General features: G+C 54.7%; 1 protein-coding gene across 1 annotated transcript; it reads right to left on the reverse strand.

The window, feature by feature from the left end:
* Positions 1–410: 410 nt before the first annotated feature.
* CDC25B (cell division cycle 25B) lies at positions 411–26,249 on the reverse strand. Its single transcript, XM_054029907.1, has 16 exons — positions 25,831–26,249; positions 22,457–22,584; positions 20,653–20,704; positions 14,853–14,894; positions 13,975–14,011; positions 13,188–13,295; positions 12,494–12,613; positions 11,756–11,893; positions 11,126–11,200; positions 9,800–9,976; positions 8,443–8,538; positions 7,733–7,795; positions 7,125–7,223; positions 6,468–6,601; positions 5,283–5,394; positions 411–4,400 (listed from the first exon to the last, which is right to left on the reverse strand). Exons 1-16 carry the CDS (start codon positions 26,013–26,015, stop codon positions 4,260–4,262), a joined length of 1,707 nt encoding a protein of 568 aa, XP_053885882.1. The 5' UTR covers positions 26,016–26,249; the 3' UTR covers positions 411–4,259.
* Between the last annotated feature and the right edge of the window lie 438 nt (positions 26,250–26,687).

The raw sequence follows: 26,687 nt of genomic DNA on the forward strand, positions 1-26,687 counted from the left end.
AGAGGCTGCTACACCTCCCCAGACCATAAAGCGCCCTGGAGCACTGCAGAAATAAAGGGCAGCCTGAAGGTTCATGCAATTGTTTGCACTGGGTGTGGGAAAGTGGATGTGAAGTACTACCAGTTCAGAACAGCAGGGCCTTACCCAAGGCTAGTCTGTGCCCATGCAGCAGGGCTCTATTGTAAGGTTGCTCTGGGTGTGACTACATCAGTGCAGGTTTGCACCTGTGCAGATGATTTCACATGAGTTCGTACATGTGGAGCCAGATTCTCCTGGTATAAAGCCAGCACAGTCAATGGACTTACATGGATTGAAGAACAAACTCAGGGAACCTGACCCGCTAAGCCTCTTCCCTGGGTAGTGGATACAGTTAGAGCTCAAAGATGCTGGAGACACTGACCCCCGAGGAGTACCTTTGACCCAGACGTTTATTTTTCTCTTGGTTACACATCACTGCATTGGAAACCGGGAGATATCTCCTCTCCCCAGACATAGAAAAATAAGTCATGAAGGGGGTGTAAATCTTTTAACACAAATGTACAGACAAAGAAAACAAAAGCAATCACACAGCTCACAATACACAACACCCTGCAATCAGCTCCAGTCCAATGCGTCTCCTGTACAACACGGGTAGCATGCACCTGATCGGTCGGGGCAGAGCACCCCTCTGTTAAAGGCAGGACATCTCCACTGGAGGGTAGTTTAGGAAACACCAAGCTGCCTTGCACCTCATGGTGTCATTCACACCAGTGTAAATGCGGATCGAGTAGCGTTTCCATAGTGCGGGCCAGATCGGTTTCAAGCTCGAGTCAATGGCATTGCTTCATACTTGCGCTGGAAGATGCGGGATCCGAATCCAGCCCACTGTGTCACTTAAGCCTCCACCTCCATAGGGGGTTTTATTCTTGTTGCAGCCACGAGTGACTGATTTGATCATTTGTACAAATCGACACTGGAAATTTTAGGGTCATAAATATACATGAAAGATAACCCTGGAAACCCTCCCCGCACACTACATAAAAAAATCACTTAACATATTTGGAAATAGCATTATTAAAATACAAAATCTGTTAAATAATTAAAAAACAAACAACACACACACCCCTGGCGTCAGATGCAATCAAAGAGTTAATGTTCCCAATGATTCAGAACTCGGATCGGAGCAGGAGGCACGGCCTGATCTCGCCTCACCTTTCCCAGGACACCATCCTCCCTCTCACTCCAAGGCAGTCACTGCTGATTTACACCGGAGCAAGCAGAGCATTGGGCCCTTACGCAGGCACAGAGCTGCAGCTGGTCTTGCTCTTTGGGGGCAAATTCGGTTTAAGTGCTTTTCCCACATTGCTGCTGACTGAGCCCCGGTGTGGGCATCCCAGTGCTTCTAGTTTCTTGCTCTTAAGTTAGATTCAATACTGAGGACGCGCCAGAGGGACCAACCCAGCCCTAGCTGCCCCAGGATGATCACACAACACGGGATTGAAGAGTTTCTCCCAGGTGGTTTTAGTTCATGGCTATTCGGAGAAGCTGTAAGATTCTCCATTTCACAGCCTGTTTTTCATTGGGCCAATACACACTAGTTATTACTGATTCGATACACCCATGGGATAGCCCCAACGTCAGGTTCCTACTGGTTCAATGTAATTACACTCACGGAGCATCGCAATGGTGAATCCAGCCCCACCATTCCACTGGTCACAGAGAACACAAGCCCACAAAAGATACATTTGCACGACAAGCTCCCCGGACACCGTTTTTACCCCTTGCCCATTGGTGCAAAGACGGGTCAGGCGGTCAGATACTACAGTGATGGGCAGCAGTGTCAAATCCTACAACACAGAGATGGGGAAACTGAGGCAGCAAGAGGTTAAAGTCCTAATTTAGATCTAAATTTACCCTGATGCAAATGTGGATTGACTCCACTGGAGTCAATGGAGCTAAACTGGGTTTTTATAGCTGTAATTAAAAGGAGACTCAGGCCCAGAGCCTAACCCAAGAACAAAACCAAGGTGGCCCTGACTTCCCCAGGCTTGGCTCTAACCACCAGACTCCGCTGCCTCCCTGAACTCAGCAGTGTGATGTAGAGGGAGGCTGCAGAGCATCCCCACCTGCCCTATGGGGAAGATCAGGTGGCGGGTTTAGGCTAACCAAGGCCCTCTGAAGCGAGCAATTTTGGAGCCTAGCAGGACCGCCGCTGTCCAGAGGTTTGATGCTTCGCTACCCTCTGATCTAGGCGCCTCATGGGATTTGCTTTCAGTCAGGTCACAAATCCTGCACAGCAGCATTGCCTCAGGCAGAAGTTGGTGTTTCCACCTTGTGCCACAAACAGGCTCTCTAGGTGTGACCTTGCAGGAGTTAAGGGAACTGTTTCTGACCTCAAGAGCAGATAAAATACGAGCTGGCTCCAGCTGAGTCCAAGCCATTCTGCCCACCCCCAACTGGTTTTATCCGTTTCCTAAATCCTCCACTCTGAATTGGAGGAGAGGAATCGAACTCTCTTCTGGTCACCATCCCAGGGCCAGGGCTTGGAAAGGCACCGTGAGCATCTGGTGCCGATCTCTACTTTTTTCAGTCTTGCAAAGTCAGATAATTCACCTTCCAAGTCACATCGCTCTGACTACCATCTTGCTTCTCCAGTTTCGAGCCCTGCCTCTGTCTCCCCACAACACCCCCATATTAGTCACTTCACAAAACAAGTTACTGCCCAGAAGAGGGGGGGGGGGCTTTTAAATGAGGGTCATGAACAGACTGGATGTCAGGGTGCAGTGGGGTAGCCATGACAGAGTGGCTATATTAAGATCACTCAGCGAGGCCCGTGCACATCTTAATGCGCTGGTTTGTTTTGCTGGGGGTGGCCCTCCACCCACTTAGCCTGTTCCTGTCATCGTGAGGTCTGAGCCACTCCCAGCAAGGTCGCTAGCCCCCATCCATCGCTCTCCACTTAAATCGATGCCAATGACGTGAACAGCCAGGCTTATTCACGGCTAGAGTCAGAGGCGAATGCTTTAGGGGACGCCAGGGCTCTATAGTGCTGGGTTGTCGCTGTAGCTGTTGGAGACGGTGGCTGCTGACATGGGGGCGGGGGGGGGGAGTGAACTGGCAATCGGCAGGGGACAGTTCTAAGATCTGCCAGTGGCAGAGCCGAGGGGATCTGGAAGATTTGTCACTGGGAGCTGGAAATTCCTCACTCGCCTCCCCTCCAAGCCCAAGCGCGTGTGGAGCCGGCTTGAGGGGGAGCTGGATATGGGCCTTTGGTTCCGGCCCTGACGACTGGAAGAGATGGGATTTGAAAAGGCACTGGGGCTCCTCTGTCTAGCAGAGCTTTTTTCAGCACTGAATGTGGCAAATCCTGGAGCTTTTCCCCAGTCCCTGAGGCCTGTCTTTTTAGCCTCCTCACCCTGCCCCCGGAGCATTCCCGCTCTTGGCCATGATTTCAATAACGCATGTAAGATTAAAAGGACAAACAACATCCCTTGCTAAGACCGCAATCCACGCTGCACCCAAGGGCCAGGAGGCCCTAGAAGGCTGAACTGGGCAGAAATGAAGATCTCAGTCAAGCACGGCCTTCCCCCCGAGTCAGCTTCAGATTGCATTTGATTTGTTTAACCTTTCAAGAGACTGAAGGCACAACAGCTTGTGGACACACATCCACACCCAGAACAGCTTGCAGGGGGGCATGATGCAACACTCACACCTCTGCAGCAATTGGTGGATGCTTGATGGTGTCCTGGTTTCCACCTCCTCAAGGCAATGCAGGTGCCACTGCAGATGCTGAAAGATGATCCCACCAATCAGGTCAGAGAACAGCCGCCATTTGAAACACGCAGACTTGGACAGCTTCAACCCGACCCTTCCATGGTACCTGAAATATCCAGCCTCGCTTCCATGTCTAGTGCAACCACCCGTTCATGGAGGATCTGGGTCAACCTCACAGCTACAAATCCTACCCCCAGCAGGAGTTTCACAGCATGGAGACGGCAACGAGCCCAGGGGATTCAGAAGCCCTTGAGTGCCACCCAGTTCTGTTGTTACGGGAGGTATGTGCGGTTACGGGAGGTATGTGCGTGTGTTACTCTGTCCCAGGGCTTCCTGGCCAAGGAGTAGATGGATCTCCAATGGTGTCCAAAGAACTGGCTCAGCAGAACGGTTCTCACCTCGGGAACCAGCCCCAGCCTTGCGGCAAGGTGTGTCAAGTCTCTCTTCAATGCATGTGGCAGTTGCCCTGTGGCCCCCCCACCCCGCCCCAGCGTCCCCGGGCCCCTTTAGAAGTTCTTGAGGCGGCTGTATAGCTCCCGCTTGCTCTTCTCTCCTGCCCACGTGCGGCTCTTCTGACGGAACTTCCGCAGGTCCTCCTTGAAGTCCTCGTGATGCATGGGACGATAGTCCCGGGGTTCGCAATGTGCCTGGGGACAGATGCACAGGGCTCGTGTCAACAGACTGGCCAACCACCCCCAGGGTGACCCCAAGCAGGGGCCGAGCCCCTTCCCACCCACAACTCCGCTACCGTCAAGAGCCCCTTGGAACAGTTTACCTGCTAAGGAGCAGGCACACGTACGGCAGTGTTTAAAACCGGTGACAATGCCAGGAGGCCGGATATCTCCCCAAGCCCCTTTCTCGACCGCCAGGAGGCCCAAGGCACTGCAGCCAGACTGCTCTTGGCCCCGTCCTCACTCCCCTTCACAGGCTAATCAACTACCCTCAGAAACGCTGGTTCCTTTGCTGGCTTCCTGCAGCCACCTGGAAGTCACCCTCTTTGGTTTTTAAACTCGCCCTGGACTCGGTCACCACCAGCCCCGCTCACAAGGCCTCTTCTTCAACCACGACCTCACACCCCGTAATGCCCTAGTTCCTGGGGAGGGGAAATGCAGCAGCTCTAGTGTCTCCAGCTCCCCCAGTCTCTGTACAAGGAGTCACTTCCCTTCTCCGAGTCTCACTTTAAGACCCGTCCCGCTCTCCGGGTCCCCTTATTCCGCGGCGCTCAGCCGCAGGCTCTGCACTGGCTCAAAGTCTGGAGGTTTTAAACAGACCCTGGAACCTCTTGCCTCCAGGATACCGGCTGTCCCCATTCCAGAGGGTGAATGTGCCAGGCAGGGAAGGTATTTTGGCGCACGCTATCGCCACCTGGCATCTGCCAACCTCGGAGAAGGTAGCACAAGCCCTAGTCTCTCACACACACAGCTATGCTTTCCGTAGCACCAGTGGGTGCCCCCAGCAGACGAGGGCAGTGCTTCTGGCATAGACAGACACACACACTTCACTGACGGGAAGACTCCGCCATGACTTACTTGGTACTGCGGGAAGAAGTCTTTGTATCCTCCTTTCAAGATGTACAGTTCAGGATAGTGCAGGTTGGGGTACTCATTGCGTGCCCGATCTTTTTCCCTGACAAACCGGCACCTTCAAGACACAGATGCATGAGGTTAAAGATCATCTGACCCGGTTTAATTTTGCGCACACAAGGGTATGTGCTGAATACCACTGGGCCATGGAATGACTGGGCCAGATCCTTGGGGGGAGGGATAGCTCAGTGGTTTGAGCATTGGACTGCTAAACCCAGGGTTGAGAGTTCAATCCTTGAGGGGGCCACTTAGGGATCTGGGGCAAAATCAGTATTTGGTCCTGCTAGTGAAGGCAGGGAGCTGGACTCGATGACCTTTCAAGGTCCCTTCCAGCTCTAGGAGATGGGATATCTCCATTAATCCTTCGCTAGCTGCGTTGAAGTCAGAGCTGGGCCAATGTACGCTGGGCTAAGAATCTGTCCCACAGCACCTTTGACCCAAATACATTTGGGCTGTGAAATGCGGCCACCTCTGGGGTGGAATGTGAGAGCAGCACTATACAACCCCTTCAGTTCTTCCCTCATTCAGCTACAGACTTCAGTGGCATCGCTCTGGGTCTATGCTGGTTTGAGGAGGATCAGGCCCAGTGTCTGGAAATGAGGATTTAGCCTGATGTGAAAGCTGCAGGGAGAATCTTAGAGTTGGGATTCCCCCAGGCCATGAGTGGTCGAGAGCCCCGATTCTTTCGGTTCTCTCCCAACAAGACAGGCTAGTCCATTCAGATAGCAAGCGCTTACGGGACCACAAGCCAGACAGAGCAAGCCAATGGACAACTGAGTCCTCCAGAAGCCTAGATCCAGGAGGCAATTCTCTATCGTTTAGTCTTGTAGGTCGATCTGTCAACACACAAGTTTCTTGGGGACCCAACGGCTCAGGGATGGATGAGCCGCTTTGTACCCATCCCAACATCTTGGGATCTGTAATTTGGTGGGATGGCATCACTATGCCAGGGATCGTTCAGACAAGTACTGACTGGTACAGTCAAACTGGGTCCTTAAACAACCCCCTGCAGCCACATTGTTTCAAGCTCTTTTAAGTACACCAGTGTCTAAACAGAGCCCCGCTCCCGTGGCCACGAGACGAGGGGGTTGGGAGGACATGTAGCACCCACGCAGCTTGTGGCCCACTTACATTCTGGGACCCCTCTCCGAAGAAAATTCACAGTGGAATATCACGATCACCCTCTTCTGCACATCCAACGGGACGATGGGGTTCCTCAGCAGGAAGTCCTCGATGTCCTGCTCCAGCGGCAGGTTCACAGCCCCCTAGAGGAAAAGGGCATTTCCCTGTCAGAGGCGGCAGGAAAGACCCTCCCCTTTCCCACTGACCCAGAGAAGCAGCAGGAGGTGTAAAACCCTACAGGACCACTGAGGTCTAAGAAATTGCGAGGGCTGAAGGGCCAGATTCCCCACGCCACTGCTCATCACTCAGCCTGTGCAATGGGTGAACAATGCTGCACAACCGGCATTTCCCCTCCCCCACCCTTTGCCAAGGGCAGTGTTCACATCCACCATTGTTATCTGCCCCTGGGATCGCTGTCCAGTGCCCACAAACCACCTGTACCCCCAGTCCAGTGAAGGGAATTCGCAGGAGCTCAGCATCGTGAAGAGAATCAGCCCATTGTTTGGGTGCCTAGAGTTTGGCACCTATGTTTCAGCGATTTTGCTTGAAGGACTGACCCCGGGTCACGGAGGAGAGCGGAACTCCCCAGCACAGGCTCCTGAGCTCACACCACTAGGCCATGCTGCCTCAAGGTTAAACAGAGAGAAACAAGCCGGCGGTTCTGACCTTGATGTGACCCCCTTCATATTCGTAGGGATACCGGCAGTCCACGATCACACAGTTCTCAATGAGGCTGTTGAAGTGGCCGTTCAGCACGGCCACCATCTGCAGCGGAGAGAAGAAACAGGCGCGGTCACTTGACGCGGGACTGTGCCGTTCCACTAGCGTACACGAGCCCCTGCTCCCCCGGGGCCTGGCCCTACTGCCACCGCTTGGGCTAAACAGCTGAGCTGCAGAATCAGGCCCAAGCCCATGGTGGTCACAGTGAGGGCTGCAGGGTGTCACGGCGAAGTCACAGAGCAGATTTAGTACAAGTCACAGGTATAATGGCTACTCATTGCAAATGAGGGGGCACCAGCCAGCCCCGGCGCCGATACCCTAATCCCAGCCTGTTGAGGAGGGGAGGGAGGGGCCAAAAAGCAGGACACAGTGGAGCAGGGCTTGCCGCCCATCTGTCCCACGCCCCAGGGGCTCCCCTCCACACTGGGGAGGTGACCCACTCCGAGCCTTCCTGCAGGAAGTAAGTCAGACAAAACAAGAAATCGCAGTGTCTGGAACTTTTTACGGCACTGTGATAAACCCGCAGCCCTAGTCACAATCAGTCGCCTCCTTACCATTTCTGGGGAGATGTATTTCAAGTCCTGATGTCTCCCTTCCACAGTCTGTAGAAGATAAGCCTACAACAAAGGGGCAGTTAGTGACCCAAGTTAAGCTCTTTCCTCCTGGGATTTAGCCAGAGCTGGGGTGATGGTTTTTAGAGCATTTCCCAGCATTATTAACAATACCTTAGATAAGAACTTTATAAAGGGGCACTATCAATTCAAGTTTCCATTTTTAGAAGAGTTTTATTAAAACTCATTAAGACCAAAAGAAATCATTCCTTTACCACGCCGAGGCAGACAGCTGTTTCAAACCAAACGTTCATCTGTGGGTTTGAAATCCCAAAATGGGACCAATTCTGCCCTCTCTCCTGTTGCAATTGTACAATTGGGGTGGAGCTGGCACCATTTTGATCTGGTAGCTTTTATAATGTTGGCATGGGTGTAAAGGAAGGGGCAAGATGGGAGAATCCACCGCCCTTGTCTTGTCTGTAAAACGCCAGGCACGACTCACAAACAGGCATTTCTTTCCATTTGGACAATGACATTAGACTAGTCTGTTTCATGTCAGCATCTAGTCTGTTTCATGGCCCATGCAAGGGCAGGCGGCTACTGGGTTTCCGACACAGCCTAGGTAGGGAAGGTTTCAATAACTTTTGGGAGTGGGGGAGGGAGGTTCATTTTGGTCGATTTAGTACAAAGGGATTTTCCTTCTCTCCCAATACCTTTGAGAAGTCCCCGATGAGTTCTCGGTGATCGTTATCCAAGATGTTCTCGATCTCATCATGGCAGAAGGACCTGGAGCGCAACAGCCTTGATTTCTAGGAGGAAACCGAGACTGGGTGTCAAATCAACACGGAGAGCCTTCTACAAGAACTCAGCCAGCAGTTCTGGGCGGAGGAACCCCGGGGTGGAGGGCCTGGCCTGGGCTAGGCAGGAGGTCAGACAAGACAATCAGAATACTCCCGCAGGTTGCAAGGCCAGAAGGGACCATTGTGACCATCTAGTCTGACCTCCTGCCTAGCCCAGGCCAGAGACCTGCCCCACTGTAATCCCTAGAGCCGAGCTTTTAGACAAACAGCCCATCTTGATTCAAAAATTGTCAGGGATGGAAAATCCACCACAACCCTGGGTAAATTGTTCCATGTGGCCCTAAAGACTGGGAAATCAGGCTGAAGAGATACAACGGTCACAGACGTTTATGCTCCCAACACAGATACATGGATCACCACCAATCCTTGCCAGATTTTGCAGCTATATGGTTAATTCAGTTTGGTCTATCCTGGTTTTAATCACATGGGGGTGCCAGAATCTAAAGAAGCAAGAAGCCTGCAGCCTTCAAGTCATGTGATCAGCCCCATAGAAGTCAGTGGGTCTGGATTGCTCCCCTCCAGTGCCTTAAATATTGTGTAGTTCCTTCGACTCTTGCACCACGAGCGAGAGACAGGGACGGCAGCAGGAGCGCAGGGTTCTGATACAGGAGCATCTCACAGCCGCTTCGCGGGGGTGCCAGGGAGGACACCCGGCAGCCAAGTATTGACAGCCACTCGTCTCGGCTGTAGCTCTTAGAGCTCGCCCGCCCCGTTTTCCTAGCTGCTCCTTGTTGCTGTCTGCGGGCGACAGGCCGGCGCGCACGCAGGCTATGTGGAGGTTGGAGATTTCAGCTGGGTTACAGCAGAGAATCGCTTGCTCCTCCCAGGACGGCAGGAGGAGGGAAGAATGAAGAAAAACCAATTTGGGAGGAGCAGGACATGGGAAAACACCCCCCATTTAAGGGGGCAGCACCCCTCGATTTCTGAAGCGCTGGGGCCCATGCTCCAGTGCTGGGGGAAAAGGACGTACGACATGGCGGGGCTAGCCAAGAGGCTTCCCCCTACCACCCACTGATTTCCAGATGGCCGGCTGGGCCATTCCAGATGCCTACAGTACAGTCCTAGCTGCTGAAGGCTTTGCGGGGAAGGGAGGTCTCGAAGCATACCCCAGTATGTCTAGTAGACAGCCCTCCCTGGGCAGGGAGGTTCTGGAGCCAGGGAATGGAGAAGGAGATCTCCCTGGCCCCAAGTCAGTCTCCGTATCACCTACCGGCTCCTCCGCCTTCTCCTCGATCGGGGTGCCAGCTACGCTCTTCCGCCTCTTAGTTTTGACCGGAGTGTCTTTGTCCTGCGGCCTGTCCAGCCGCTTCAGGATGGGCCGGATCACGCTGCTGGGCATGGAGGGGGACCTGAAGAGCTGGCGACATTTGCTGTGTCTCACCGACCTCTGCACGGACGAGAGCGAGCCGTGGTTACAGCCTCATTTTGGCCCCTTGCTCGCCCATGGGCACGGAGCAGCCGTTTGCCACGGCCTGGGAGGGGCAGGTCTTGTCTGCCCCATTTCACATTCACGGGGGTGGCAGGTGACCCAAACACGCCGATTTTGGCTTCATGCTCGGTTTAGGAGACGCCAAAAGGCCACCGGTCCAATTCTGCTCCCAGCCACACCCCTGCAGGGGAGCGACTCAGATTTGGTGCCAGTGGGGCTCAGGCAGGAGACTGAGGTGCAGAACCCAGCCCCCCACCACTTGGCCCTGTGCTCCATGCACACCAATTGCCTTTACAGAGCGGCCTCCCACCGGGTCGGGGGTGTGTGTGAGGGGTGGGGTCTCCTAACCTAGCTCTCAGCACAGATACAGCCCCCGCCAACACAACAGTAGCCTGAGAGATCTCAGTCCAGGGGTGGCCAACCTGAGCCTGAGAAGGAGCCAGAATTTACCAATCAACATTGCCAAAGAGCCGCAGTAATATGTCAGCAGCCCCCCCATCAGCTCCCCCTCCCTCTCTGCACCTCTGGATCAGCTGTTTCGTGGCGTGCAGGAGGCTCTGGGGGGGGAGGGGGAGGAGCAAGGGTACGTCAGGCTCAGGGGAGGGGGTGGGAAGGGGAGAGTGGAGGCAGGGCCTGTGGCAGAGCCAGGGGGTGAGCAATGACTCCCGGAACATTGGAAAGTTGGCGCCTGTAGCTCCAGCCCCGGAGTTGGTGCCTAGACAAGGAGCCGCATATTAACCTCTGAAGAGCCGCACGTGGCTCCGGATCCACAGGTTGGCCACCCCTGCCTTAGACTCCAACATGTCACTATGGTCAGTGTCTCGCACGCACACACCCTCCTGGTCACAATTCCCATCTGGCCAGGCTAGTAGTGACCTCAGGTCATGCCATCCGGTGGCCATGGGGGAGAGGAAGGTGCCAGGAGTCACAATCCAGTTGCCTGTGGTGAGGCGTCCTCAGACTGACCCCAGCACGTCAGCAGAGCGCACACGGGGCCCCTTCAGAACGAGGGGAGCACAGTCTCCAGGCTGGCTCGCCTGGCACCTTTCACCCCCTGCCAGCTCTTTGGAAGGAGAGGCCCCAACCCTGTGCCAGGCTCCCACGTACCAGATCAGCGCCTTCCTTTTTCACCAGTGGGGCAGTCAGCAGGTTCTCCATCCCCGGCGGCACTTCCGCGTCGTTCTGAGGAGGAGGCAGCGGGATCAGAGAGAGAGAGAGAAAGCGAGTGCATGAGGCAATGGATTCCCACCAGCCCCATCCCATCCTCCCCTCTTGGCAGGGAGCACGAGACAGGAGCTGGCAAATGACAAGCTACTGAGGGGCTGCAGGAGCCAGACAGACCCTGGGGTTCTCTCTGGCTCTCAGCAGGGGCCGGAGGGTTTCCCTAAAACCTGCTCTCCGCAGATCGTTGCTATATCTGCCCCATTAACCTTCCTTTGCGATTCTGGAGTTAGAGACCACCCAGCTACGGGGAGGGACTGGCAGGCCATCCAGATGGAGTGTGGTGGATCTTCAGACAGCCCCTGCCCAAGGGAGGCCAGGCAGGAGCGAGGGGCTGGGTGGTACGCGTGAGCCGGGGGGGATGGGGCTGTGCTCCATTTCGGAGCAGGATGGGACCACAGGCTGAGGCTTAGCTCCCGAAGCCAGAGCTCCCCAAGGTACGATCCAGCAGCCCGTGGGAGCAGCCGGGGCGCAGGATGTTAGGGGGCCGCGAGGGACAATCCGTGCACGCTGTACCTTCAGCTCCTCCTCGTCCAGGATCTCCATAAACCCATCGTCCTCTTCGTCGGTCACGAAGGAGGTGAGGGAGGAGCGGCGTAGGAACACTGGGCTCTCGGCTTCCACCCCCATGTTCTCCTTCTCGGGGGTGCCACACTGGGGAGCACACAGCGAAGGGGGAGGGATTAGCGCGCGCCTGGGGGCCACAGACTGAGCAGGAGCTGTCTGGCCATGGGACCTGCCGTGACGCTGGGCTCTGAGGGAGGCCTCCTCTGACAAAGGAGGCGTGCGACTGGGGGACCAGCCACCAGGAAGTGCAAAGCCAAAGCATGAGACGCGGACCCAAAGTCTCGGCCACTTGCAGCAATTGGGGATCCCAAAGCATGGAGCTAGCTTGCTGTCTGCTGGAGCAAGGGACAGACCTGGCCTGGTACCTCCTTCACCTCCCGTCCCAGATGGTCACTATTAGACATGGACTGTACCCTGCCCCAGAAGCAGCTGCATTTCAGCCATGGGTAGTTCCTGTATTTACACATCTCCACCTCGGTCCATACAGCAGCAAGGGTGTTATGGAGATGCTGGGGATTAATCCGAAGGGGGACGCTGGCATCACCACATTAACAGCAGGTGTTGGTGCAGCTGGTATCACTGGAGGGGATGCCTCCCTTTGCTATGCTCCAGGCCTCCCCATTACGGCCAGGCACACCCCCACCCGCCCTATCCCGCCCCCATCCCCCACCCCAGGCCTGCGCTCACCAGGAGGTCCGGGGCGGAGTTTGGTCTCTGTGCAAAAGGGTCCTTCTCGCTGCTCCCATCGAAGGGGTGAAGCCGGCTGTGATTGGTGGGCCTCAACGGGATCTTAAATACAAACCCTGCCTGCAAAGGCAAAAGGCCTGAACGTTACCCGACCGGGGACGCACTCCACGGGCATTTCGCCAGCCCTTCTGGGCCACCCGCTCTGAGTGCTCGCCAATCACGCGCCATCCGAGCAGGACACAGCCCTGGCTTGAGTGGGCATGACTCAGTCGCCAACGCTGAAGGGCTTGTGCCACGGACACTGACTCTCCCCGGGTGATGGTTCGCCGAGCACAGAGGCTATACGAGCCCAGGGCTAAGTCCCACCTGCCTGAGACCAGCCCTTTTCTGGGCTCATGAGATGGGAGGGTCAGGCTGATCAGAAAGGGGCTGCCGCTGGAGGGCTGAAGGGGGTGGAGCTAAGAGGCTTGGGATGAAACTGAGCAGAGAATTCAGGCTGAGTATCTGGGAACATCTCCAGAAGGCGAGACCCCTTCATACTTCAGCGGGAACTAGATGGGACGTGGCCCCAAGGAACGGGCTGTAAGGGACAAGCCCACCCTGCTCCTTCCTTCAGTGGTGGGGCTGGGACAGCGCTTGGAATCTGCTCCCCCATCACATCCCCTGCCTGTCCCTTCTCTGCCTCCCGACTCACATTCTCCTTGTTCTCTTTCCGGCGCGAGGGCCGTTCGTGTGTCTCCGGGCTGAACTCCTGGGCGTTGGAAAGGTTTTTCAGGGCAGGGCTGGTGCCCAGGAGCCTCTCCTGGAAGGGAGGAGGAAGAGATCATCAAACCTTCTGCCACACAGGCTCCTGCCACCACTCAGGGGCCACAGGGCCCTGCCCCAGAAGCTGAGACTGGGGGACAGGGGATGGATCACTCGGTAATTGCCTTGTTCTGTTCATTCCCTCTGGGGCACCTGGCATTGTCCACTGTCAAAAGCCAGAATACTGGGCTAGATGGACCATTGCTTTGCCCCAGTCTGGCCATTCTTATGGTCTCTCCAGGGGCCCTAGTTCTGACACAGGTTTGCCATCAGTGGGTCACCTATTTCCCCACCTCAACGCAGCCCCTGGGGGCTCTTTCTACCCCCACCCAAGCACGTGACTGGGGACTGACCCATTGTGTGTGCTAGATGCTGCTCCCTTCAGAGCCCATCACGGCCGCTTCTAGCCCAGAGACAGGAAAAGGGGGGGTAGGGGAAGTAGCAATGCGCTCACCCCCTAAGGGGATGAGCTGCACCCCCCAAACCCTGAATCCCTCCCCTCTGTCATGGGCCAGCAGCCGTGGGCTCCTCCCAGGCCAGATCTCCTTGGCCAGCACGGCAGCCAGCCAGTACCAGTCACCCTGGGCAGCAGGTCAGAAGCTGTCGCCCTTGGGTTTCCCCGAAGCCGGCGCTTCTGGCCGTGCAGTCAGATCCGCAGAGGGGAGACAGGGACTCACCGGCAGGGAGTGGATCCTCCGGACAGGGAATCTTTTGCTAAAAAGACAAAGCAGGAAAAGGTGTTGGGTGGTGGTCAGCGAGGTGGCGGAGCAGACCTTCTGCAGACCCCTGCCAAAGGCTGTGTCCTGAACCCACCCAGGCCCCAAAAGCCACCAAGAGACCCTGCAAGAACTGACCGGCGCAGGCAACCCCCCAGCTAACCAGCTCTCACAAGTGACCCTCCCATAACTCACAAGTGAGGGCAGGGGAAGCAAATTTCTGTGGCAGGAGGGGCAGCGGTCGGGGGAAATATACATAGATGGGTTTGATTCTCTGATGCACGAATGAAGGCTGCTTCACACCAATCCGGCAGCGTAAGGGCTCTCAGAACAGAACGGGATTCCCGTCACACTCCGTTTTTCCGTGAGGGGCGCGGTGGAAAGTGGCCTTAGCGTCAATGAGAACCAGACTCCGTCCTGACGGCACTGCCTTTGTGCGCGCAGCTCCGCTCCCCTGCCCACTCAGCGGTCTGGACACGGCATTAAGGCCTTTCCCTTTAGTGATCAACGCTCTAAACACGGCAAGCTGGGAGGAAAGCTCCCGAGAGGGCAAACAGCCGCTGCCTCCTGCCACGCAGGCAGGATAGCAATGGATGTGGGCTGGACGTCGGCGGCTGGACGCTGCCAGAGGTTTGTTAGGGACCCGATCAACCCTGCCGCAAGCGGGAAATCAAATCCGAACGGCCTGATCCGCACGGGGGAGCTGGGCTCGTCCCTTCCCCTGGGCTCAGCATGCACGTAGGGGTGCAGCACAGCGAGGAGAGATTGCGGAGGATAAACATCAAGCTTTATACATTTTTACCATGAGGAGGGGGGAAAAGAAAGGTCAGTGCACTTACCCTTTGACAACTCTTCCCGATTCCAGAATTGCTTTCTCAAAGCTGCAGGAAGAGAGGGAGGAGAGCCAGGTGTTATGTTCATGGTCAGGCAAGGAAAGGGCCTGCGTCTGAGCCAAATTACAGTGCTCCTGACTGCCCAGGGTTCCAGTCCCAGCGCTGCTCGAGGTCATAACAGCCCAGGTTGTTGAATGGCTATTGATTTTGGGCGTCTCTGAATCTGGGCCTGCGGGGTGCTGTGCACCCACTGACTTCAGACGGAGTTGGGGGGGGGGGGGAAAATCAGGCATCCCAAAGACTTTTTTTTCCATATAAATATGCAAAAAATCAGGCCTAAGCGGTCACAAGTTGCACATCCTAAAAACAGAAGCCCGCAGAATTTGAGGCCACTTTCCGCATTGTGCCTGTCAGCCTGCAAGACTGTAAAGCCCCAGCAGACAGACGAGGGCCCTGGCCGCATGTGGGGTTTATTCCTAGATTCATAGATTATAGGACTGGAAGGGACCTCGAGAGGTCATCGAGTCCAGTCCCCTGCCCGCATGGCAGGACCAAATACTGTCTAGACCATCCCTGATAGACATTTATCTAACCTACTCTTAAATATCTCCAGAGACGGAGATTCCACAACCTCCCTAGGCAATTTGTTCCAGTGTTTAACCACCCTGACAGTTAGGAACTTTTTCCTAATGTCCAACCTAGACCTCCCTTGCTGCAGTTTAAACCCATTGTTTCTGGTTCTATCCTTAGAGGCTAAGGTGAACAAGTTCTCTCCCTCCTCCTTATGACACCCTATTAGATACCTGAAAACTGCTATCATGTCCCCTCTCAGTCTTCTCTTTTCCAAACTAAACAAACCCAGTTCTTTCAGCCTTCCTTCATAGGTCATGTTCTCAAGACCTTTAATCATTCTTGTTGCTCTTCTTTGGACCCTTTCCAATTTCTCCACATCTTTTTTAAAATGCGGCGCCCAGAACTGGACACAATACTCCAGCTGAGGCCTAACCAGAGCAGAGTAGAGCGGAAGAATGACTTCTCGTGTCTTGCTCACAACACACCTGTTAATGCATCCCAGAATCATGTTTGCTTTTTTTGCAACAGCATCACACTGTTGACTCATATTTAGCTTGTGGTCCACTATAACCCCTAGATCCCTTTCTGCCGTACTCCTTCCTAGACCGTCTTTTCCCATTCTGTATGTGTGAAATTGATTTTTCCTTCCTAAGTGGAGCACTTTGCATTTGTCTTTGTTAAACTTCATCCTGTTTACCTCAGACCATTTCTCCAATTTGTCCAGATCATTTTGAATTATGACCCTGTCCTCCAAAGCAGTTGCAATCCCTCCCAGTTTGGTATCATCCGCAAACTTAATAAGCGTACTTTCTATGCCAATATCTAAGTCGTTGATGAAGATATTGAACAGAGCCGGTCCCAAAACAGACCCCTGCGGAACCCCACTCGTTACGCCTTTCCAGCAGGATTGGGAACCATTAATTACAACTCTCTGAGTACGGTTATCCAGTCAGTTATGCACCCACCTTATAGTAGCCCCATCTAAATTGTATTTGCCTAGTTTATCGATAAGAATATCATGCGAGACCGTATCAAATGCCTTACTAAAGTCTAGGTATACCACATCCACCGCTTAAGCCATGTTTGAATACAGCTGATGTCAGCCAGGTTTCAACCCTTGTGGGGGCAGGTCCTTAAAGGGACGCTGGCTCCCTGCGTGCACGAGCCGTGTCGGGCCACTTGAGTTAAGGAGCCCGGATTAATGAAACGCCCTCTGAACAACCGGGTGGGCTTGGAAAAAAACAATCCAAGAAGCCGCCGTGGCGGCTGCTGACCTAGTTCGGATTCACATGAAGTTAAATCAAAGCTGGGCTGGGCGGGGCGCAGGCGGGGGGGCTCTCTGAAGCCAGCCGGGGACAAAGCTCTCCCAGAAAGGAAGCCAATAAAAGCGCCTTTTGTGAGCAAGGCTCCGGATAGCGGGGGCATTTCTATAGCAACTGGCCTGAAGCGGCTGCTTTCCACCTGTATGTAAATGGGCACCATGGTGGGAGGGGAGCGTCTGTCAGATCAAGGCCCCAGGCCTGACCTGAGCAGCTGCTCGGGAGGGGTGAAGTGTGGCGGCCCAATGGGAGAGGGCTGCCACTCAGCATGTGGGGGAGGGGGCCCCCCCCATGCCAATGTGCCCAGCCCCAATTCATTCAGGACAGGAGGAGGGGGGTCTGCAACCTTTGGACTCTCTCCCTGGTGGAATTCAATCCTCCAGCCTGCCTAGCAACCCCTGGATCACCTGGTAACCCAGGGGGCTCCCGCTGGAAAGGAACTCGTTAGCCAGCTTAGGGAGTGCAGGCATGTGGGCAGAGCCGGCCCACAAACCATCTGTTCACCTCCACCCCAAGTTACACATTCTCCAGCACATCTGTCAGGGCGGGGGGGGGGGGAGCTCCTCCCAAACCGTCAGAGCAGGTGTGAGGGGGAAAGGGTAAGTGAGGGATCGCGGGAGGAGAGCCAGATGCAGCCACCTTTTTTAAAAATGTCAGATGTCAATCAAAATAGACAATAGAGCTTCCAAGGGCCCAGGAGGGTCCCCGATCACCCGGCTCGGCTCTGCCTGACTCGCCCGGGTCCTGCAGCGTGTGTAGCTGTTGACGCCAGTGTGAAGCAGTTTCAGAGTGAAACACTTGGACTAAACCCCCCAGCCCCAGATCTAACATCTGCACGCAGCATCTCGCGCTCACTGCCGGATCTCCAGTTGTTGGACCATGGGTACTGTGCTAGCTCATTGGTTATGGTGTGGCTATATATAGTGTAGGTTTTATAGTAAAAATTAAGGTATTAAAATAAATAAATAGAATAGTAAATACTAGTATTAGCCATTTGGATCTAGACTGTTCTCAGTGGTGGCAGATGACAGAACAAGAAGCAATGGTCTCAAGTTGCAGTGGGGGAGGTTAAGGTTGGATATTAGGAAACACTTTCACTGGGAGGGTGGTGAAGCTCTGGAATGGGTTCCCTAGGGAGGTGGTGGAGTCTCCTTCCTTAGAGGTTTTTAAGGCCTGGCTTGGCAAAGCCCTGGCTGGGATGATTTAGTTGGGGTTGTTCCTGCTTTGAGCAGGGGGTTGGACTAGATACCTCCTGAGGTCCCTTCTAACCCTGATATTCTATAACTATGATTTTCTTTTTATGCCTTGTAAGTAACAAACAGGATTTTGTCTGTGTCTATGTTAATTAAATTAGAAAAATTTCAGAGGCCCAGGCTCCAATGTGGGAAAGGACAGTTACAAAATTTAGTAAGGTCTAATTTATGATGCCTTTTTTGTTTAACATCAAAACGTAACACATAGCAGTGTTTTAAGGTCTTTGCAAAGAACTGTTTGTGTGAATGAGGAATGTATGCATCAGGGAAAAATAAGGTGTAAAGGCCATTTTTGAAGCCAGATGGCCAAAAAAAATTGAAAGTAAAAAAACTGAAAAGACTCAAAAACACCAATGCACATCCATGGCTGAGGAGTGGCAGACTGATGACCCCAAGATAAAAACTAGCACCCTTAAAACACAAAATAATTAATTAAATCAAAACCAAACAAAATAATCCTCAAAAATATTTTAAGCCATCAAAAAACACCAATTAAAAAATAACCAATCAAACTAACACAGCAAAATCCATAAACTTAAAAAAAAAAAAACACACACTATAAAAACAAAATGTTTTGCCATAAAACTTTGGGTTCGTCTTGCCACTACTCCAAAAGCATCAAATCGCAACCAACAAAGCCCGGCTCCCCTCTGCAACCAATCTGGCTGGCCACTAAATTAATCCAAACTTCAAACTAATCGCTATAAACATCAACTAGCAAAACTATGTGCATAATATCAGAGGGGTAGCCGTGTTAGTCTGAATCTGTAAAAAGCAACAGAGGGTCCTGTGGCACCTTTGAGACTGTTCGTCTCAAAGATGCCACAGGACCCTCTATTGCTATGTGCATAATGTATGTGTATATACATAGAACTAAAAAGCATATGCTAATTGCTATATTCTCAATAAATGCGGCATGTTGCCTTTCCCTCGTGTGCTCTGTTTAAGCCTAACGCAGTGGCCCCGTTCAGAACGGCCTCCATCCACAACAAGAATCCTGAGCCATTCAAGAGGAGGGATTTTCAAGAGCAAATGCAGAACTACCCGAATCTTCTGCGGCTCCCCACCCCCAAGACAATTGTTAACAGGAACTCAGGCAGCCACACGCAGCAGCAAACTGCAGTGTGTGCGAAAGGGCAGACCACAGTGACCACCATACCTCCTTGATCTGGCTGGAGTGATGGGTTTAAGATCCCCTCCCACTTTTACTGCCTTCACACCTGAACCTAACTGGGGAGGAATTTTGGAGATGCAGTCCAGGACTCTGGATGTCCCCAAGGAGAGCAGTTACTCCACATTTACACCCGTGTAACCAGAATCTGGCCCAGCGACGGTGCCATAAAACACCTACGTGAGTGCTCTCTTCGATTTCCTGTGTGCAATCGATTCCGCCTCCGAGTTCTGTTTGAAGCAGAGCCCAACTCAGACTGTTGGGGGAGTTGCACAAGGGATGAACTTGGCCTGTGATCTTTCTACCGCTAGCTAGTTTCTGAACTCCAAGAAAGATTTCAGACTCCGACAGCCACAGCCCATAGGACCTAATTGCTCGAGACCTTAATCCCAGTATTAAACTGATGCAACTCCAGTGAAGTAACAGAGGACAATCCAGCACAGAGATCTTTAAGCTCAACTTGAAAACAAAAGCTTATGTCCAGAACGGAATAACTAACACCGATTTCCAGGCTCAAATCTCAAAGGGACTAGAAAGAACCCTCTGCCCACATACATCTATTGAAAGCCCGAGCTCCAGGTTCATCAGTGCCCAGGAGCCCCTGGGGTCCGCTCTACACTACAGACCAATATCAGTATATCTATATCACTCAGGGATGTGAAAAATCCACCCCCCTGAGCAATGTAGTTACACCGACCTAACCCCCCCTTGTAGACAGCGCTATGTGGATCGGAGAGCTTCTCCCACCAACACAGCGACCGCCTCTCGAGGAGGTGGGTTAACTACGCTCTCCCATCGGCGTAGAGTGTCTTCACTACAGTGCTGCAGCAGCCCAGCTGTGCCAATGCAGCGTTTTAAACCGCAGGTGCCAGATGGCTTTGGAGAGATGCCAGTCGTCCCCTTACGGACTTGCCGCGGCCTCCTCTGTGCATGGATACCCTGGCCACCAGCTATCAGCACCAGAGAGTTTGCAGCAAGGCCTGGGGATGCAGCATCAGAAGTGAAGACAACACCAGTTCTGTCTGCGGGTATGTCTACACTAGGAACACTGTAACAGTGGTGCAGCTGCACTGCGGTCGCAGAGACACTTTCTTCAGCACCAGGAGGGTTCTTCCATCACTGTGGTTAATCCACCTCTCGGAGAGGCGGTAGCTAGGTTGATGTCCATTCCTTCCTCCTCCCCCCCCCCCCAAAAAAAAATGGATTACGCTGACATGTGAACAATCGTTGGAAAAGTAGATCCAATTACAACTTCACTTTATACTGGATGACAGGAGTCCCCCACTACTGAAATGCAGCCATCTCTGGGGTGGAGCACAGAAGCTGTTGAACAGCACTCAGCAACACTTCACACTACAGTTGGGACAGGAATTGATAGAGGGGGAATACAGGGAGGCAGAATGGAATGACTTCAAAACAGGGTTTGCAAAGAGTGCCCTGACTTGGGATCCAACAGGCCAAGTGACGAGGAAAAGGAGACATTAACTTACACTTCTTCAAAGGGTTCTGGGTCCAGCTGTCCAGGGGAATCCAGCCCAACTCCTGTGCAAATGAAACACCCATGGGTAAGTCCCTAGGGAAGCGGAGGTGGGGGCCCAGCAGCAGTGAAACCTCGGCTTCCTTCACATACATTTCATCTCTTGGGGAGAGGTGAATGACAGCAGGGTGAAGGCAGATGCTACCAAGTCTGCCGACTTCTCCACCAAGCTGCTCGCAAGCCAAGCCGAGATGGATTTAAAGTTCGTTACAATTAGGGGAAACAAGAGCACTAGCCCTTGCCGTTCTTTCAAAGGCTTAATTAAGCCTCCCCCGGTTAATTAGTCAACTGTCATCTCCATTTTATAGACAGGGGAAGCGACCTGCCCACAGCCACACAGAAAGTCAGTGGCAAGCTGAGAACAGAACTCCGGCGTCCTATCTCCCAGTCCCCATGGCTGCAGCCACAAGACCCACTCCCTCCCAGAGACAGCAATTAAACCCCGGAGTCCTGCTGCCCTGTGCTCTGCAGCAGTCAGGGAATAAGAGTCTTGTTCCATACGGCTGCTTCTCTCTCTTGCTTTCCCCAGTGTACAGAACGAAGGCTTCCTAGATTCCAACCTCTGCCCGCCCCAAACTCCCCCGCGGGCCAAGGGGGCTGGACTGCAGCTCCGCCCAGAGCCCACAGTGCAGGAGGTGCCAGGAGCTGCTGCCTTCTCCCAGAGGGATTGATTTAATCACACACACCCCTCCACCACATCAATGGGTTCCCTTATCTGGAGATGGCCAATAACTTAAAGGCAAGTCAGCCTCATTTCTCCCCGCCACACCGCTCCAGCGGCAAGCAGCATTCCAGATAGATGGCTTAAACGCAGCTGGGACCTTAGAGCAGATTTCAACCGAGGGGGCAGGTCACTCAATCCAGATCATTTTTAGTGATAATAGTGTAAACAAAACCCAGCCCAGGGGGCCGTTAACTGTCCATCCGTATTCCATGCATCGGAATTCAATCAGGCAAGGATTGGATTCCTAGCACCCTTTCCCCTCCACTCAGAGCATCCCTGGCTTCCCGCGCTGGCTGCGGACCTGGGACCCTAGCAATGCTCTGGACCTTAGGAAGCATTACCTAGGGCAGTGGTGGAATCACCTTCCTTAGACGTTTTTAAGGTCAGGCTTGACACAGCCCTGGCTGGGATGATTTAGTTAGGGGTTGGTCCTGCTTTGAGCTGGGGGGGTTGGACTAGATGACCTCCTGAGGTCCCTTCCATCCCTGATAGTCTATGATTCTATGACGCTCCCGACGGGAAATGAAGGCTCTCCCCATAGGGGGACGAGAGGGCCACATGGAAGAGTGTCTCTTTAGCGAACGTTCCCCCCACGACGGGGACAGCAAAGGCCGAGCCCAGACACAGCTGGGGTCTGTTTAAACGGGAGGGAATTTAGTTCACGTGGAAGTGAGCGGCAGGCAATGCGTATGCATGCTTCAACCCGGACCCGCGGCCCCCTGGGGTGCCAGTCCTGGGCCTCCCCCACACACAGCTGGGCCCAGGCCCCTCGGTTCCAGTTGCTATTCCACTCCTGGAACAGTTAAGGCTCCTCACACCGGTTCTGCAGCACGTTACCCGCTCCACGCTATTCCAGGCCTTGACATGCAGCACTGAAAACTGCATGGTGGTAAGTGGTACAAAGACATGGGAGACCTCCCCCGACACTCTCCAAAAGTCAATTGCACTTGGAGACCTGGCCCTGCCCCAGCGTCCAGGGACAAAAGCCAAAGGAGCAGCCCCACCCCCATCCCTGCTCCACGGCAGCACTGACCTGAATCCAAAGACTCGGACCACCCAGAGTCCTGCGACGACTCAGACGAGACGGAGTCCTGTGACAGCGAAGACCATTCGCTCTTGAAGCCGATCTCCAGCTTCTTCCTCTTTGGGGTGTCATATGGACTGGAGGGGGGGACAGAGAACACAATTAGTCAGAAGCCAGCAGGCAAGTTGAGCAAGAGGCATGGTGACCCACCTAGGCGGAGGCAGGGGGACAGCGGTTCGGCAAGGCACCAAGGTTCAGGACTCCTGGGTTTCTCTTATGCTAACCCCGCCACGGACTCACTGGATCTTCGGCGAGTCTCTCGTGCCTACGTTTTCTTAAGTGTTCACTGATTTCGGGTGCCCAACGTGAGACACTCAGTGCTTGGTTTTCAGGAGGTGCCCAATCCGAGACAGATTTAAGGCACCCAAAGTCAGCAGCGACTTTCGAAAATTTTGGACCCCAGCCCCACTCATTGGTAAAATGGGCATAACGCTATCACCAGCCGTCCTGGGATCCGAGAAGGCTGGGTCCCTTACATCTGCAGAGCCCTGAGATCCACAGAGGGAGGCGGTGGAGTAGGGGGAGCTAGCTAGCTTGAAAGAATCGTTAGCTATGAGCCAGAGATAATGGTGTTTAGCTCCGTTCCTCCAGGGACCTCCAAGTGTTTTACAATCCTGGGGCAGGCTCCTTATCTCCACTTACAGATATGGGAAGCCGAGGGGGCAGAGAGGAAGTGATTTGCTCAAAGTCAGAGATGGACTCTGTGGCAGCGCGTCCATCTACAGAGGATTAAAACAACAAGGCATTGCCTCAGTTGCATAAACTGGATGTCAAAGACGTCCACGGAGCTGGACGCTGCTTTATACCCCCTGAAGGGTCTAGTCCAACATTTTTCCAGCATCTGTCACCTGGAAATGCCTGACCTGGACCTGACCAGCTATCCAGAAGCCCATAAGCAATACTGCCAGCGGTTTCAACAGGGCCAGGATCTGATCCCTTCATTCCCCGAACACTCCCCCACCCCCTGGGAGGGGAAAAAAATAATTCTGCTGCGTGGAGCAGGATCCCCGACACCCGCCCGCCCGCTCGCTCTATGGAGAAGGGCCAAAGGTTGCTCTCGGTTATGTGGCTGTACGTCCCTACCCACTGCACACATGGAACCCAGCACAGAGAATTCAGTTCACTCATCGATTTGGGGACGGAGCTTGCACAGTCTGCCAGTGAAACCACGGGGAACTTTGCGCCGATGCCTTTGGGGAGAGCAGGATCGGGCCCCTTAGCATCGCCCTGTGCAGTCAAGACTGCAGCTGATGGTAACAGAATACTCTCCGTCCCCCCACGAGCCCCTTTGGAAGGGAAGCAAACAGGAAAAATGAAACTAGGCCAGGCACAGCTCGCAGAAAGCCTGCCACTTCCTGCCCAGAGTCATTCTGAACTGTTCCTACCCAGAGCCCACATGAGCAGCGATTCTGCAGCAAGGAACATAAGCAGCTCTGTTCCCCCCGCACTTGGGCCTTGAACTAAGGCATGGAAATAACATTCATCACCCCGCATGTAACTTCCCCGGCTCTGGCTTCAAAGCCAGCTTGGAAAAAACATCTGTTCCCTGAGGCCCAAATCCGGAAAGGTATTGCCTCAGTACAGGGTGCAAGGGAGATTTCACACTGCCCCTGAGCTCAGAAAAAGCAGGGCCTAGGGTGAGTCACCGCAGGGCTGCGATGGTTGGTTATTTATGCCGGGCTCTTAATATAGTTCTCTGCAGCGGGAGAACTGGGACACTGAGCAAGAGAAGAGAAGACTGGCTGTTTTTCTAAATCAGGGGCTCTCAAACTGGGGGTCAGGACCCCTCAAGGGGTTGCAAGGTTATTACATGGGGGGCCGCGAGCTGTCAGCCTCCACCCCAAACCCTGCTTTGCCTCCAGCATTTATAATGGTGTTAAATATATAAAAAAGTGTTTTTAATTTATAAGGGGGGCTGCACTCAGAGACTTGCTGGGTGAAAGGGGTCACCAGTACAAAAGTCGGAGAACCCCTGTTCTAAATGGTTTGCTCTGGGAATTATCTCCGGCCTGGGGAATGCAGAGGGTCAGACTAGATAGTCACAATGCTCCCTTATGAATTGGGACATCACTAATGGGGCTCGATTGTGAGTGCACCCTGGTGTAAGACCAGACCTGTGCGTGCACTGGCACAGCTGGGCACTGCCATCCCCGGCTCGGCCCTCAGACACACCAGGGCAGCTTCACTTCTTCAGGAGCAGGGTCAGAATCAGGCCTGCTTAGTTAACTTCCCAGCCACGCTCTTCCCAGCTGAGCCGCATGGCGATTTGCCCTTCCCCCAGGGCAGGTAGGGCTGACAGCCCAGCCCTGCGCTCTGTTCTGGAACCCTCTTTGGGGGTGGGGAAGGGGAACACATGCACCAACTAAGCCCTGGGGCCTGCCCCGCTGGGGACCAGGGCCAGTGGCTGCTCTTGGGGTGGAGGGAATATTTTGCAGTTTGGGGTTTTGATCCTGCACCCTCTGCATGGGTTATATGAAATACAGGAGGCAACCCCAGCCCCGCACTCCCCAATACATTATAGACCCCTCCCCATGCTACAGATCCAGCAGCCAGGTCATCTTCCTCCTCACACCAACATAGTCCGCATGTGATACACACACACACACGGTACATGGAATGCACTCACATCATACACACACACTGACAAAGAGTACATGCAATCCACCCCTTTCCCCCCACCGCATACAATGCAACCCACATCACCCACGCAGAATGAATGCAACGCACCCCACACACAGTACATGCAATCCACCCCTTCCCCCCCACTGCACACAATGCACCCACATCATCCACACCGAATGAATGCAACGCACCCCCCCCCACACACACACACTCTACATGCAATCTACCCCTTCCCCCCACACCGCATACAATGCACCCACATCACCCACGCAGAATGAATGCAACGCACCCCACACACAGTACATACAATCCCCTTCCCCCCACTGCACACAATGCACCCACACACACAGCGCATGCCATGCACCGGTACACACACACACACACACTGCATGCAATACACACACAGAATGAATGCAACGCAGCGCCCCCCAGTACATGCAATCCTCTCCTTCCCCTCCTCCGCACACAATGCACCCACCTCACCCCCACACCGGGCAGGCAGTGCCCCGACACACACACACACACACACCCCGCATGGCAGGCAGTGCCCCGACACACACACACACACACACACACACACACACACCCCGCATGGCAGGCAGTGCCCCGACACACACACACACACCCACCCCGCATGGCAGGCAGTGCCCCGACACACACACACACACTCACACACCCCGGCACGCCGCAGCGACACTCACCTTCCCAGCCCGGCCAGGTTGTTCAGATTGAGGGCCAGGTTGGTGACCGGAGACAGGACCCCGGGCGCCGGCGGCAAGAGGCCGCTGCCCCCCCGGGGGAAGCCGCAGGGGAGCCGGGACGGTCGCACCGCCGCGCTCCGGCTCCGGGCAGGGCTGGAGCCGCCCGGCATGTCCTGGCCGTCCATGCGGAGCGGAGCGGGGCTGTTACGGGGACCGGGAGAGCGGCTCGGCTCAGCGCTGCGGGGCCGGGCGCTGCGGGACGGGGCGTGCGGGGCCGGGCACTGCGGGACGGGGCGTGCGGGGCCGGGCGCTGCGGGACGGGGCGTGCGGGGCCGGGCGCTGCGGGACGGGGCGTGCGGGGCCGGGCGCTCCCCGCCGGGCAGGACTCGGGGCGCTGAGCCGGGCCCCCCGCGTGTCGCTCTCTCCGGCTCCGCCTGGCCCGAGTCAGCGCGCCCCAGCGCCGGGCCCCGTATTTATATTCGAAAAATAACACGGGCGGGCGGCGAGCGGGCAGCCAATAGCACGGGCCGCCCGGCAGAGCCAGCCCCGCCAGCCGGGGGGGGACCGCCAGCCCCAGCCGGGGAGGGGTCAGGCTGCGGCGGTGCCGGGAAAGCGGCTCGCTGGAGCGGGCGGGGTTGCAGCCCGCGGAGCTGGGGGGCGGCACCTCGCCTCATGCCAGGGGTCCCCCCATCGTTGCTCCCCCAATCCGAGCCCTCTCCTGCCGCCGGCGGCGGGGATCGAACCAGCAAAAGACCCGATTCCCCCCCAGCTCCTTTATCCTAAGTACGAAGCCCCCTGCAGCTCCGGCCCCAGCGAGGTGAATTTCCCCAGGCAGAGACACCAAGCCAGCCCCCCCA

The sequence above is a fragment of the Malaclemys terrapin genome, chromosome 5, assembly GCF_027887155.1.
Source record: "Malaclemys terrapin pileata isolate rMalTer1 chromosome 5, rMalTer1.hap1, whole genome shotgun sequence".
Lineage (NCBI taxonomy): Eukaryota > Metazoa > Chordata > Testudines > Emydidae > Malaclemys > Malaclemys terrapin.